Source organism: Hyla sarda, chromosome 1 (genome assembly GCF_029499605.1).
Source record: "Hyla sarda isolate aHylSar1 chromosome 1, aHylSar1.hap1, whole genome shotgun sequence".
NCBI lineage: Eukaryota > Metazoa > Chordata > Amphibia > Anura > Hylidae > Hyla > Hyla sarda.
Window position 1 is genome coordinate 579,187,765 of NC_079189.1, and position 16,944 is coordinate 579,204,708.

Consider the following 16,944-nt stretch of genomic DNA (forward strand, 5'->3'; position numbering starts at 1 on the left):
CATACAAATATGTAGTACAGCACCAAAAAGCCGGAGACTCAAATCTTGATGGAGTATGACTTTATACGCTCCCCAAAGTGCAACATTTCGGCAAGAAACTGCGAATAAAGTCACACTCCATCAAGATTTGAGTCTCCGGCTTTTTGGTGCTGTATCTACTAGACATATGTGTGTGTGTATATATATATATATATATATATATATATATATATATATGTATGTATATGTATGTATATGTGTATGTATATGTATGTATATATATGTATATATATATATGTGTGTGTGTATATATATATATATATATATATATGTGTATATATATATATGTGTATATATACATGTATATATATGTATATATATATATATATACATGTATATATATATACATGTATGTATATATATATATACATGTATGTATATATATACATGTATGTATATGTATGTAAATATATATATATATGTAAATATGAGTATATACAGTTTTATACTCCCAAAACCTGTACTTGGTATTGTGGTGCCCGGTCTCGGCTGTGCTCCACTCCCTAGTGCTGGGGCAAATACCTCACATTGCCAACCACTGATTGAGGTGCGACACTGCTGTGTCCAGTGATTGGCTGAGCGGCAATATGACATATTGTCCCCCAGCACTAAGAAATGGAGACCGGGACTGTTATGTTACCAGAGTCTACGAGGGAGTGAGGGAGGTAAGTACAGTTTTTTTTTTTTTTTTTAGCAGGCATTCTGGGAATGTTTAATATACAATATATAACCCCCCCTTTTCTGTTTGCAACTTTGTTCACAATACTGTAGCTGCATTGTAGGTATGGCTAATGGTTAACATATACATATAGCTAGAAACCTTCCTGAGAGAAGAAAAAAACTAAACAAAAAACACCTGGATACTGAGCTGTGACCGTCCTAGGATGAAGATCTGCAGAAGCCGATGTTAGGTTATCAAATGGTATTAATTATGCCTCAACGTGTTTCGAGGATGTGTCTTCCCTTTTTCAAGTGAAGGATCGGAAACCTCTGTTTTTCACTTAAAAAAGGGGCGAACAAATCCCTGAAATGCATTGTGTTTGAGACATAATAAATACTCTTAAATAACTTAACATTGGCTTCTGAGAACTTCATCCTCGGAGGGTCACAGTGCAGTAGCCAGGTGATTCTTTGTCCTTGTTGGTAAAAGTTCCATTAAGCCTATCTGCGATTGGGGTAATTGGCGGTATAAAGACGTTGAGACGGCTGCTCCCTGAAGGGCACCTTTGACCAATTTCTGATTCTTAAGGTATATATAGGTGCTGTGTCCTCACACAACTCCATAAGATAAGCGGCCACAGTTTTTACCATATACAGAAAGAAGGGAGGAGCTTGTTCTAGTCTAGCCTCTCTACTGAGAGGAATAGGAAGTTTAGAGTAGGCTGGTGTAGAGTGTGGAGGAGGAAGAGTATACCAGCCTCTCTCCCTGTAAGACTTTGTCAGGAGTCTCTTTAAGTCTCTTTAAGCCAAGTCTGGTCTCATCTTTGTACCTATTCATCACGGTCACCCTAAAACTCCAGCAGCCCAAACACTTTTTTATTCTCTAAGAATAAAAAAATTCTCTAAAACTAGTCTGAATTTCTTAACGTTATTCACAAAATGACAAAGATACAACACAACACAAAAAAGGAGGCATCGAAAGGTTTATAAAAACGGCACATTTATTGCTACATAACGGTTATGTACATGGCTGCATTGAATAACTACTGTTGAGAGACAGGTAATGGCCTACACCAAGCTGTGCATTTTTTTTTCTCAAAGAAACTCCAGCATACAACCTGTTTGGACACTTCTACAAATCAGAACCACACCAAAACATGAAAAAGTCGAGGCACTCAGCCACAGAACAAGGTGTAACTGTTCTTTGTATTTTTTTCTTTTTTTTTCTTTTCCTTTTTCCATTTTTTTTTTATTTTTTTTTCTTATTTATTTGTTCAGCCGCAAACAAAATGTCCCCTCTGCGACCAATTAAAAAAAAAAAGTATCTAGAACAAAATGGGAACCACCGTACACTTTCATCTTTGTAACACGAGATAAAGAACAATGCATAAATAGTTAAAACAAAAATAAGATTTTGAGTTGGCGAAATTCGAAAACTTATAGAGAAATATTCAGAATCGGACAATTCCAATTTTTTATGGTAAAAAAAAAAAAAGGGAATATCTTAATGTAAGCTATATATATATATATATATATATATATATATATATATATATATATATATATATATTTCTCTTTTCTTTTTTATTTAATGCTTCAGGGAATACTACAGTCTATTTGTATAGCAAAAAAAGAGCACTAGACAAAATAAACATTATAATAAAAGCCAGGCACTGATACATGGTGAATTTCTGCTTTTTTTTTTTCCTTATCTTTACTTAATTGCATTACAAGTAACAATGAAAAAGGCCACAGTTTATAAAGTTTCACCATTAAATATGTCTATAATACTTTAAATGAATATTGACAGCCCAGCACTGCACAAAAATTCATTAATGTCAAGTCCTTCATCATAAAGAATGAGGGGCACACAATGGCTGGGTACCCCAATATGCCGGGAACGGTGTTCAAATCTTGGTATTGTTTTTGTTCCAATTTTCATTTGTGCTTCTTTGTTCCGATGCTTTGCTGCTTTCTTCTAGGGCAGTTTCACTTGGTGCTGATGACACATAGAATTGTGTCAATTGCCCAACACTTTTTGCACCTGCAAGCTTCCTTTCCACCCACCACATCATACAAAATAATTAAAAAGGATGGGAAATTGGAAGACTGAACCAGAATAAGTAGCATTGCTGGTTGGGTTAACAGTTACAGCTACACGATGTTGCAAAGAACCCCCTTCCATAAGACAGACTGTGTGTTGGGTGAAACATATCCTGACTTCAATGTGGAGGTGGATCATACAACAAACTATATTTTTTAAACACCTGATGTGGGGGTCCGATACGAAGTTTTCAAACTTTTTTTCCCCTTGATGCCATCTACTTATCCTTTGGCCTTTACCAGGGGTAGCTGTAATCCCCATTACGGTCCCTCAAATATATATCATGGCACAAGATCCAGTGGACATTCTGTAATCCTTCACAAGATAGGTTGGATAACTTGCCAGGTTGAAGGGTCATGGTGTATTTTTGTTAGTGGAATTGATCTGGACTGTTGACTCCCACCGAGTCTCGTTTTGTACAGGGGCACCTTACATTTTTTTAACAGCTGCCATTAGGATTGGTATAGAGTTAGGGTGCAGATGTAGCAACAACACCCAGGCCCTAAAGGGGCCCCTTATGCTAAAAAAAAGTATACACCAGCATTATATATGGCACATGGTAGTGGAAGAAGGGGGGGGGGGAGGGTGACTGTTACAAAATCGGTATTGGGGCCCAGGAGTGACATCATCCATGTGTAGATAACTATATAACCTTTCTGTCCTGTGTTTTATTATGATATACTGCCCCATGGTTTTATAGAAATGTTTAACTTATTTAAATTAACTTTAAATATTTTGATATTTTTTCCTAACACTATGCAAAGTGAATGTAAGCCAATAGAGTATGTCAATATATATATTTTTTGTGCAACGGAGAACTGGACTACAAATATATTTGGAGTTCTTCCTTAAGTGTTAACGCCTAAACAGTAAAGACAGCCAAACGATATTTCAAGGTTGGAAAAAGAAGCATTCACATAGACTTTGAGTTAAAAATAGAAGCACCACTTTATGTTGTCAAATAGGTTTACATAACAGTTCATGTATATACTTGCTCTAATATTACATAGTACTCATGCCCGCACTGCTATTATTTACTATTCCTTCCCCCTTTCAGAATTCCAGGTACTTGAATTTTGACATTTTCAAAAAATTTCAAATGGACACTGAAAAAAACAAAAGCACCAAATGGGTTGTGATATTCTACAAAAATCTGTGTAGGTACTTTCGGTTTTGGGTGAAATTTTCGGACAAGGTATAACCTGTGAAAATGTAAAACGGCAAAATAGTTCATAATACAATGTACAAAAGCATTTTCTACTTTTTTTGTTAATTGAAATAACATCACGGGCAAGGAGGAATCGGCTGATAACAGGGCATATATGTATATGTATATATATATATATATATATATATATATATATAGCGACCCATCAATTTCATTATAAACTAATGTACAATTGACCCTAATCCACCTCCACATTTACAAAAGAAATGTATAAACCGTTGACGGCATTTTCTCATTTTTCCCACATTTAACATATTTACAGATTTTCATCATACATATGTAAAGAAATGAAATGATTTACAGGGAAACTGTCAGTCTTGTTCATGAATGGAAACAAACACAAAATAGAAACAAAATGAAAAAAAAAATGAATAAATTGTAGCATATTTTGAAGATTCAATTTAAAAGTTGATTTTGTTTGTCGATCACACAGATAAAAAAAAAAAACAATACAACATAGTAAAACACATAATAACAAGAGTCTACATGTAAAAATATAAATTTTACATACATGATTCCAAAATAATGATAACATTTTGTCATTTCGTTGCATAAAATTTACAAATGCGGTTTGTTGAATGTATATAGCTGGAGAACAGATGGACGTTTAGGCCGTGTTGGGGTATTTCGAGGGTGATAATCCTACTTAAAATGAGGGAAAGAGTTTAATACATGCCAAGTTTGTGTGGCTGGAAAAAAAAATTGAAAGGCGGACATTTGGGACAAAAAAAGAGTCTAACAAATGCCTAGAGATGAGGACCGTATAGAAACCATACTGCATCCAATAGAATCTGTAGTGGTAGCCAGGTCAGTACATGCCAATATCCGTCGGCAAGAAAAGTGACGCCAAGCTGTTGAAAAAAAAAAAAAGTCCAAAAAACATATCACATTCATACTGGCCCACAAAAACCTAAAAAAAAAAAAAGCTGGATAACACTTGCGTACACATACGGTAGGCCATTTTGGCCATGACGCCTTCTGTGTTAACAAGGCCAGGCCATGAAGCTATTTGTACAAACATTTTACGAAAATGGCAGCAAGTGGTCACCAAGCACACAGTTCTACTAGTAGACACCTATCAGATATTCTACATTAGGAAAAAATAAAAAATAAAATCTTGTTGCATACCGATTTAGCTACATATGTAGTTAACACTTGTAAATTGGTTAGCTATATCACAGCCACTTAATTTTTTTATTTATTTATTTTTTATATATTTTTTTTATTTTTTATTATTATTATTTCCATAATGATGATACAAACATTGGAAGGCACAGTGGTAACATTTTGTAGCATTCTAACCTTGTACCTATGAAAAAATCCCAGAATAGACTCAAATGTGCAGCTTGGCAAAACTCAAGATGCCATTTTTGAAATTTCTTTTTTTATTTTTTTAATCTTTTTTATTTTTTTGCTGCCTGCACTATGTACATGGTGTGTCTTAAGACCTGCTTTCCCATAGACTGGAATAACAACTCTGTATAATGACTGAGAAGCAATTTCTAGGCTCAGCGTATTATCCTGCTGCATCACCTCCCCCCACAGAGTTCACATGACAAGTCACAAGAACAGAACAAGGAAAATAAAGAAACAAAAATAGGGACAGAAAAGACGCACACAAAAAAAAAATATTTACAGTAAAGTCTCTTTTTAAAAAAGTTATTCATCATTATTATTTATACAGGAGCAAAAACAGTTTTAAACAAATGAACCAAAGTTTACCATATGCACTACATTTTAATATATATTTATATATATATTTATATATTTGTCATAGGTCTATTAGATCCATCTGTTCCTCCTACCCTAAGGAATGGCTAATATCATCACTTCATTATTTTTTTGTTTCGGACACTTGCTGGTTTTGTAAATATTCGGGTTCCAAAGACCCCGTCCCGTTTTTTTTTTTCTCCAGAAAATATAAACACTAGTGGAATTTGACACCAACAAAAAAAACTTTTTTTGTTATTTTAGTTTTTGTCCCCCCGAAGTACACTTTTTCATTATTGCAAGTATACAATTTTAAATTAAATATTTTTTTTCAGACTTACAAATTCATAATATTTTTTTAATTTTTTTTTTATTTCAAAAGTTTAGGCACAAATGCATTGATCCACGGCATGGAGTAGATTGCCATTCACTTTCTAAGCCGTGTCGCCCGTACTGCTCCAAACAATCTGAAGAAGACGTCGGGAGCGCCTCCTCCTCCAAGATGCGCTTTTCATTTCTGGTGTAGGGAATGCTGAAACCTCTTGCGTCTGTAATGCATATATCTACTCAGACTTGTCTGATTTTTATTTTACAAAAAAAGGTCAGAGGAGAAATGTTTATGTGGGTTTAAGATAATACAGCTGTTAAGGAAGTGGCTTCTTGCCTAAATGAAGAAATGCAAAAAAAAAAAAAAAACCTTGGACCTGAAATGACAGAAAACAGGAAAAGCCAGCATTAGCGAGGATGCGTTTACTGAGTAAATATTAAAAAGAAAAAAAAGAAAAATTATCACAGATGGTGTGTGTGTTTATATACATATATATATATATATATATATATATATATATATATATATATATATATATTCCGTAGAGAATATATTCAGAATATATTTTAGTTACTGTCAGAAAAGTGTAAAAAAAAGTTTGTCTTTTTTTACACTTTTTCCCCAACAGAAAAAAATTACGTACATTTGCAACAGAACCTGTAGATGTTATCTGAGGCAGACCCTAGGGATTTCTACTGGAGATTTTCATAGGCTAAGAGTAAAGTAGGTTGCCTTTGCTAGGCCCCTTGCTTGTGCGTTAAGGAGATATTTTCTCCTGTGTGTTAGCGATCACTACAAGGAAGAGGGGAGACGTATTTCCATCCTCCACCAATATGGCCCATCTTTTGAGCAAAAAAAAAAAAAAAAAAGACAGAGCTCCCAGACTTGATGTGCAAGGGGTTTAACCTTTATTTGGTTTAAATAGCCACTTTCATTTCAACAAACTTCGTATAGATCAATGGTAGAAGCGAATAGAAGAAATAACAGGCCAAAAAAGCTTCATTCTCATGTTATCAAGCACCTGGCTGTCCCACACTCTGAAATCAGCTTAGTTTGTCTTATGTCTTTTCAATATTTATCCTGCGGCTCACTCAGGGATCAAGTAACAAGATATACAAGTCTATGGAGGAGGGAGTTGGTAGGGAAAGCACCTGGGGACAAACAGGATCTCCTCCTCTGTGTGTACAGTGTATAGAGATATAGAAGTGCAGGATCTCCTCCTCTGTGTGTACAGTGTATAGATATATAGAAGTGCAGGATCTCCTCCTCTGTGTGTACAGTGTATAGAGATATAGAAGTGCAGGATCTCCTCCTCTGTGTGTACAGTGTATAGAGATATAGAAGTGCAGGATCTCCTCCTCTGTGTGTACAGTGTATAGAGACATAGAAGTGCAGGATCTCCTCCTCTGTGTACAGTGTATAGAGATATAGAAGTGCAGGATCTCCTACTCTGTGTGTATAGTGTATAGAGACATAGAAGTGAAGGATCTCCTCCTCTGTGTACAGTGTATAGAGACATAGAAGTGCAGGATCTCCTCCTCTGTGTACAGTGTATAGAGACATAGAAGTGCAGGATCTCCTCCTCTGTGTATACAGTGTATAGAGACATAGAAGTGCAGGATCTCCTCCTCTGTGTGTACAGTGTATAGAGACATAGAAGTGCAGGATCTCCTCCTCTGTGTAGAGTGTATAGAGACATAGAAGTGCAGGATCTCCTCCTCTGTGTACAGTGTATAGAGACATAGAAGTGCAGGATCTCCTCCTCTGTGTGTACAGTGTATAGAGATATAGAAGTGCAGGATCTCCTCCTCTGTGTGTACAGTGTATAGAGACATAGAAGTGCAGGATCTCCTCCTCTGTGTAGAGTGTATAGAGACATAGAAGTGCAGAAAGTTATATAATGGCCAGTAATAGCGTTGCTCCTCATGTACACACAGAACAGCTTGTTCTGAAGTCACCTGAAATAAAACTTTAAAGATTTTTTTTTTAGACTTGCCTTTTTACATCTGTCCCAAATGACTTGATGCATCCCCCATTCCACCGTGGGGTCCTGAAAGAGACAAAGGCGAAGGGTCCGAGGAGACTTTCTCTTCTTCCCTTCTTTTTAGACATGCTGCTTTAGGATTTAGATTTCTTTCTGCAAAAAGAAATGAAAAGTTTTTGTTTTTTTTATTGAAGAAATATTGAAAAAAAACATACAAGTAACAAAAACAGAACATTAACTATATGATTGTTTAAAGGATATTCTAATCTGAGGCATTTATGGCATATCAACAGGATAACCACCTCTGGAGCACTCACTTATCAGGAGATCAGGAGTCCAGTGACCCCTGTTAAGGAACTGCTGGCCACTGACTTCTCCATATACTCCAAAGGAGAGGTAACCATAAGCTCGATAGTTAAGAGCTGATTGCTAATGGTAAAGCTGGATTGAAACTATAATTTATGATTTATGATGAAGGGGTACTCCAGTGGAATTTTATTTTATTTTTTCATATCAACTGGTGCCAGAAAATTATACAGATTTGTAAGTTACTTCTATTTATAAATCTTAATCCTCCCAATACTTATCAGCTGCTGTATGCTCCAGAGGAAGTTGTGAAGTTATTTCCAGTCTGACCACAGTGCTCTCTGCTTAAACCCCTCTGTCCATGTCAGGAACTGTCCAGAGCAGGAATAAATCCCCATAGCAAACCTCTCCTGCTCTGGACAGTTCCTGACATCTACAGAGAGCACTGTGGTCAGACTGAAAAGGACTAAAAAACTTCCTCTGGAGAATACAGCAGCTGATAAGTACTGTAAGGATTAAGATTTATAATTTACAAATCTGTATAACTTTTTGGCACCAGTTAATTTGCCACTGGAGTACCCCTTTAAATAAAAAAAGTTCTACTGAAACACAGTTCTGTAATAGGAGTCTCGCCCACCACGTACCTCGGACTTGTTGCTCTAAGCTAAGAATCACGGCTACAGCTTGATGTAATATAAGAAGCTTTGTCTGTGGCTTGTCACTCTTCAGGTGTAATTGAACCATCCTGCCCAGCTCCTTGAAGGCCTCGTTGATGTCGCGCACTCGGAGGCGTTCCCGAGCATTATTTGCCATTCTTCTTTCTTTTTCCCGCTCCGCTTTCTGCTCCGGTGTCAGATCCTCATCATCGTTATTGCTAAAAAGTAACAGTGAACTTTTAGTAAATATTTGATGCAAATAAAAAAGTATTTATAGTACAACATCATAAAGATACATTTCCTGTGTTCGGCATGTAGAAAATTCATAAGAAATCAGAAGTTGCTTCATAAGACTATGGGGCAGAGTCACAATTCCAAATGCTTACTGGCTTGCATTGATTTTATTATGTTTTTTAGACACTTTGTTGCCTTGCTTAAAAAAGGTGGGGCTTAGCGGGAAAGGGGTGTGGCTTGGCTGAAATCCAATATTGTGCGCCAAATTCACCAATTTTTGGCTTAACCCCTATAGGACTCAGGGTTTTTCCATTTTTGAACTTTTGTTTTTTCCTCCTCACCTTTTAAAAATCATAACCCTTTCAATTTTGCACCTACAGACTCATATGATGTCTTTTTATTTTTTTTGCACCACCAATTCAACTTTGTAGAAACAAAAAAGAATCATTGTGCGACAAAATTGATAAAAAAAAAAAAATGCCATTTTGTAACTTTTGGGGGCTTCCATTTTTACACAGTGCATTTTTTGGTAAAAATGACACCTTCTCTTTATTCTGTAGGTGCATAAGATTAAAATGATCCCCTACTTATATCGGTTTGATTTTGTCTTAATTCTTGAAAAAATCATAACTACATGCACGAAAATGTATACGTTTAAAAATGTCCTCTTCTGACCCCTATAACATTTTTATTTTTCCACATATGGGGCGGTATGAGGGCTCATTTTTTGCGCTGTGATCTGAAGTTTTATCGGTACAATTTTTTTTTTTGATCTGACTTTATGATCGCTTTTAATTTTTTTGGTATAAAAAGTGAACAAAATACGCTATTTTGGACTTTTGACATTTTTTTACGTGTACACCATTGACTGTGCAGTTTAATTAACTATATATTTTACATTTTACAATAAAAAACACATGTTTATATTTATTTTGATTTACATAGTTTATTTATTTTTATGGGAAAAGGGGGGTGATTCAAACTTTTATTAGGGAAGGGGTTAAATCACTTTTATAAACTATTGTTTTTATATATATTTTTTCCTTTGTTATAGCCCCATAGCGGACTATAACATGTATTACACTGATTGCCAGCACTGATTAATGCTATGCCATAGCATTGCATTGATCAGTGTTATCGGCGCTCGACTGCTCCTGCCTGGATGTCAGGCACAGAGTAGTGAATCGACGATCGGACAATGAGGAGGCTGGTAGGGACCCTCCTCGTGTCCATACAGCTGATCATGATACCAAGGTTAAACCGCGGTGGTCCCGATTAGCCCTACTGAGCTGCTGGGAAGGTTTTACTTTAACTTCAGACAAGGCGATCAACTTTGATCGCCACATCTGACGGGTTTATATCGGACATCACCTCGATCGGTGATGTCCAGTATTAGGCTGGGTTCACACTACGTTTTCTCCCATACGGGAGCGCATACGGCAGGGGGGAGCTAAAACCTCGCGCTCCCGTACGCCTTCGTATGCGCTCCCGTGTGTCATTCATTTCAATGAGCCGGCCGGAGTGAAACGTTCGGTCCGGTCGGCTCATTTTTGCGCCGTATGCGCTTTTCCCCCGGACCTAGAACTGTGGTCAACCACGGTTTGAGGTCCGGTCGTAAAAGCGCATACGGTGCAAAAAAGAGCCGACCGGACCGAACGTCTCACTGCGGCCGGCTCATTGAAATGAATGACACACGGGAGCGCATACGAAGGCATACGGGAGCGCGAGGTTTTAGCTCCCCCCTGCCGTATGCACTCTCGTATGGGAGAAAACGTAGTGGGAACCCACCGTTAGCCGCAGGTCCCGGCCGTTGATAGCCACTGGGATCGACCCAATATGACGCGGGGACACCACGTGACCCCAAGTTATATCGCGGGAGCTGGCACAGGACGTAAATATACATCCAGAGCCGTTTAAGGGGTAAAAGGAGTACTCCAGAGAAAAAGAATGTTTTTTAACAGGGCCAGAAACTTATACATATTTGTAAATTAAGCCTTTCAGTGCTTATCAGCTACTGTAGGCTTTAGAGGAAGTTGTGTAGTTCTTTCCAGTCTGACCAAAGTGCTCTCTACTGACACATATGTCCATGTCAGAGGTTTGCTATGGGGATCTGCTCATGCTCTGGACAGCTCTTGACACGGACAGAGGTGTCAGCAGAGAGCACTGTGGTCATACTGGAAAGAACTACACAACTTCTTCTGACGCATACAGCAGCTGATTAGTACTGGAAGGAAGTCATTTACAAATCTATTTAACTTTTTGGCACCAGTTGATTTGAAACATTTTTTTTTCCCTTCGGAGTACTCCTTTAAAAAAAATAATAATAATAATAATAATAATTCTAATAGGTGTGCAAACCTACGGTACATTCCAGTCTAGATTTAGGCTAGTATCAGACAGTTTTACTAAATCTGACCCAATATGTATCAGAAAACAAAAAGGCATTGCTGCTGAAGATGTGTGAAACATTTGAGGGGGCAACAACCATGTGTGTATTAGGGGGGTTGGAAAACCATAGGGCTGCAATAGGCAATGAAACAATCCTAGAAACACCAATACATTCTGCTATACCACGTGCAAGGCCTAAACAGGGCGATGCATGACTTCTGCCTTAGGCTATGTTCACATGGTGAAAATTCTGCAATTTCGTTCAAATCCCCCTCTGCAAGGATTCCGCAATAATTTTTTCAGATTTGTAGAATTTCCGTGGAATTTTGGCACAGAATTCTGCCGAAATTCTAAGCCCCATTGAGTTCAATGTTATTCCTCCCACATTTTCACAAAATTCTATTTCAATTAAAATTTTCCGGAATATGTAATTTTGTGGAATCCCATTTAACATAATGTTCATAAAATTTTGGGGGGAATTTCCAGTGGAGTTGTTCCGCAGGAAAATTCGGATGAATGAACATAGCCTTTGGGTCATGCTCCACCCCCTCAGGCCCTGAACTACATAAAACACAGAAAAAATCAATTGTTAAAATTAGCAAAAACATTACAGGTTGGATAGCTTCCGTAGCTCTGCTCCCCATGACAAAAATTCCTGTCCCTGTGCCTCCACAGTGTTATCATAGGGACATTGGGGCGGAAAGAAACTTCCATAAAAGAGGAATTTGCTCACTGTGATGATAGTGAACTGGTAAATTACAGGAAGTGTTGTCATAGGGAGGCACACAAAACTCAAGGCCGAAACCTCAGTAAAATACAAGAATAAGACATTTTATTTTGCCCATTTGGGGCTTTAATACTGATTTTCAATAACATATTCACCATTCTCCAGTATAAAAATATCAGTAGGGAGAAGGTTGGGCACATTGATTATGGAGAGAACCACTAAAGGGGTCGTCGTATTATTCATACGTTATTCAAGCCATATGGAGGATCCACACGCCGGTCAGTGCAGAGATGTACTATACAAATACTGATTCCCCGGACACCAACCATTGGATTACACCAGTGCTTCCCAACCAGGGTGCCTCCAGCTGTTGCAAAACTACAACTCCCAGCATGCCCGGACAGCCTTCGGCTGTCCGGGCATGCTGGGAGTTGTAGTTTTGCAACAGCTGGAGGCACCCTGGTTGAGAAACACTCAATTACACCAACACTCGTGCCATCATGTGTCATTCGCCTTCCTGGATGTGAGTGATGGGACTTCACCGAGATTTCAGGATCTACTACCAATCATCGTAAATACATCGGATGTAGCAGACTGAATTTATTTTTTTAAACTTATTAAAGGGGTACTCCCGTGGAAAACTTTTTTTTTTTTTTAAATCAACTAGTGCCAGAAAGTTAAACAGATTTGTAAATCACTTCTATTAAAAAATCTTAATCCTTCCAGTACTTTTTAGGGGCTGTATACTAAAGAGAAATCCAAAAAAGAAATGCATTTCCTCTGATGTCATGACCACAGTGCTCTCTGCTGACCTCTGCTGTCCATTTTAGGAACTGTCCAGAGCAGCATATGTTTGCTATGGGGATTTTCCTCTGCTCTGGACAGTTCCTAAAATGGACAGCAGAGGTCAGCAGAGAGCTCTGTGGTCATGACATCAGAGGAAATGCATTTCTTTTTTGGATTTCTCTTTAGTATACAGCCCCTAAAAAGTACTGAAAGGATTAAGATTTTTTAATAGAAGTGATTTACAAATCTGTTTAACTTTCTGGCACCAGTTTAATTTTGCCACCCCTTGACCCTGCCCATTGGCTCCGCCCTTTGACATGTTACTACTACCACGCAATGTCAGGACCTGCTTGTCTGGCCTTGGAGGTGGCACTGCGCTCCTCCAACAGGCTAAATAATGCATATTATTATGGTACTGGGGCGGGGGGGGGGCTTGCAATGGTGGTCCTGGATAGGCTGGTGCTTCAGATGAGCGGTGGGTGCTTTGGATGTTGGCTACTAACTTTCTTGCAGCAGGCAAATCGGCTCCCCCATCAAGAGGGCGCTCTAGGCAGCTGCCTATTTTGTCAGAACTGGCCCTGCCCCAAGACAGAAGGAACTGGTGATTTTTTCCCCTTTGCTTTTCATATGGTCTGCCACTATGGTATGTATGCCCTTGAATAGGGGCTAGGTATATGGAGACCACTAGCATACACCATTATGTTGTCTCCAATTAGGTGGTGGGCTAAGCCATAGCTTTTGGTGCTTTCCAACAACAAACTCAACTCTGCTATATTTGTATCATACTCAAACTCTGTTGCAAAACTACAACTCCCAGCATGCCCGGACAGCCAAAGGCTGTCCGGGCATGCTGGGAGTTGTAGTTTCGCAACAGCTGGAGGCAGCCTCGGGGGGGGGGGGGGAGGGAGGGGGGGGGTTTGAGGGACACTGAAACAGACTTTAATTTCCTAATGATGTCAATGAGAAACAAGTTTCAAGAATTTCTGGGTTTAAAACAAGTTGTGGCTGGAAAAACATACCAAAAAGGCTCCAAAAAGAACACAGCGTGCAAATAGTGATATATAATCCTCTGATGCATTACATGTCACATCTGCGATGTCTGAGCCTGAACTGGGCTGAGGACAAACGCTATGATTCCTTCAGTCCTCTGTGTGCCCAATATACTTCCTTCAGTCCTCTCTGTGCCTAATATACTTCCTACAGTCCTCTGTGTGCCTAATATACTTCCTACAGTCCTCTGTGTGCCTAATATACTTCCTACAGTCCTCTGTGTGCCTAATATACTTCCTACAGTCCTCTGTGTGCCCAATATACTTCCTATAGTCCTCTGTGTGCCCAATATACTTCCTCCAGTCCTCTCTGTGCCTAATATACTTCCTACAGTCCTCTGTGTGCCTAATATACTTCCTACAGTCCTTTGTGTGCCTAATATACTTCCTACAGTCCTCTGTGTGCCTAATATACTTCCTACAGTCCTCTGTGTGCCTAATATACTTCCTACAGTCCTCTGTGTGCCTAATATACTTCCTACAGTCCTCTGTGTGCCTAATATACTTCCTACAGTCCTCTGTGTCCTTAATATACTTCCTGCAGTCCTCTGTGTCCTTAATATACTTCCTGCAGTCCTCTGTGTGCCTAATAAACTTCCTACAGCCCCCTGTCTGTCTAATATACTTAAAAATGGTCAGAAATTGAAACCTTAAGATAATTAATTGCTGTCAATGAATGAGAACATTCTTGTTCAGAGGCAAAAAAGCCTGTATATTCTGCTCTGGGATAAGAAGTGAATTCAACTGCATTCAATCTAGACAATGCTCTGTGAGCTCAACCGCCTAAACTCCAAGAGGAGTACATTGCACATATGGTAGCCAGTCTAGATAATCTAGATAATACTCTGTGAGCTAAACAGCCTAGACTTTAGAGAAATGCATTGTACATAACTAGTCCTGCTCTCAGCTGAGATGTAGATACACTTGTATCCATTCCAGACAATGCTCTGTGAGCTAAACAGTGGAGACAATTGTATCCAGTCTAGACAATGCTCTGTGAGCTAAACAGCCTGGACTCCACGTTATAGAACATTGTCATTTTTTTTATGTATTTATCTTGTGGTGATGGACTAACTTTTTGTAAAGTTTACATGTCAAATGGGGGAGGGGGGGGGGGGCGTTCACATACTTTTGATAATGTTATTTTATTTATTTCTTTCATTATTTATTTTTTACACGTAGCCCATATCTAAATCGTATTAAGGGGTCAGTGTTCAGTCTATAGTTGTGTTTTCCAAGCAATGTGCCTCAAGCTTTGGCTGTCCGGGCATGCTGGGAGTTGTTGTTTTGAAACAGCTGGAGGCCCACTGGTTGGGAAACACTAGTTCTATGCGCCTGGAGACAAGGATGTGGATATTCTATGGAGAGGTACATGTGGTATAGGAGAGTGGTTACACAGCAGAGCCGGGTCTGTGTTTTTGGGAGCACATCTCTGACCTGAAGGCGCGTGGTCTAGACCCTTCGTTTCCGCCAAGGGTAATACGAAAAAGCGCGGTCTCTCCATAACCATTTGTTCACTTCATCAAAATCCGGTGAAGGAATTAAATGAAGCGACACTATTATATACTGTTACCTAGATCTTGACCTCGTAATTGATTTGACATCCTTCTTGTCATCGTCTAATTTCTTGTCATCGGATCCTTTGGAGTCTTGAAGATTCTCGTCTCCTTCGTCGTCTGATTTGATTTCGGAGCTGCCCGGAGACATGTTTTGTCCTTGCAGACCAGCTGGGAGGCCTGCGAGAAAAGAAAAGCACATTTACCTTTATAGTCATTGTTTATTCAGCGTTGTGTTCACTGGTGTAGTAGAGCAGAGTTTGCCAAGTGCATATCAATGAGCGTTTTACACAGGACTGCAGGTAAAGGAATTGCAGTATATCATGAAACAATTACTTATAATTCTGGTTAGGATCGGAGCACCACTTTTCTGACACAGAGCTCCAAATCCTCTGCTTCATTTCACTAACTTATTAAAGGGGTACTCCCATGGAAAACTTTTTTTTTAATCAACTGGTGCCAGAAAGTTAAACAGATTTGTAAATTACTTCTATTAAAAAATCTTAATCCTTCCAGTACTTTTTAGGGGCTATATACTACAAAGGAAATGCTTTTCTTTTTAGATTTCTCTGTCATGACCACAGTGCTCTCTGCTGACCTCTGCTGTCCATTTTAGGAACTGTCCAGAGCAGAGGAAAATCCCCATAGCAAACATATGCTGCTCTAGACAGTTCCTAAAATGGACAGCAGAGGTCAGCAGAGAGCACTGTGGTCATGACATCAGAGAAATCTAAAAAGATAAGCATTTCCTTTGTAGTATATAGCCCCTAAAAAGTACTGGAAGGATTAAGATTTTTTAATAGAAGTGATTTACAAATCTGTTTAACTTTCTGGCACCAGTTGATAAAAAAATTAAAAAAAATAAAAAGTTTTCCACGGGAGTACCCCTTTAAAGAAGCACTCTAAAGTTTTATTATTCAATATATAAGGCAGAATAGGGCAAACTATGTCAATTATTAACTTTTACTTTACCTCCATATTTTTTGTTTTATATTCTTTTTATATATTTATTCCACCATTTATTTTATAGATTTATTCCATTCTGTCCGCCATCTTGCCTTACTTGAGGGTAATCATCATTAGCTAATTACGGGATAACCCCATAAGAGGGGCGGAGCCTTATATGGAGTCATACAATAAGAGAGGAGGAAAGTGGGAGGAGCCAAAAGGGAGGAGTAGATAGTGGAAT

At 38.5% G+C, this 16,944-nt stretch overlaps 1 protein-coding gene across 1 annotated transcript in view; it reads right to left on the reverse strand.

Moving 5' to 3' along the window:
• Window positions 1–1,678: 1,678 nt before the first annotated feature.
• Window positions 1,679–16,944, reverse strand: part of TCF4 (transcription factor 4) — a gene marked incomplete in the record, with an annotated part of 501,923 nt that continues 486,657 nt past the window's right edge. Inside the window, 4 exon segments of the mRNA XM_056544897.1 lie at window positions 1,679–6,445; window positions 8,066–8,206; window positions 9,004–9,233; window positions 15,785–15,935. Of these exon segments, the coding sequence (XP_056400872.1) occupies window positions 8,070–8,206; window positions 9,004–9,233; window positions 15,785–15,935 (518 nt within the window).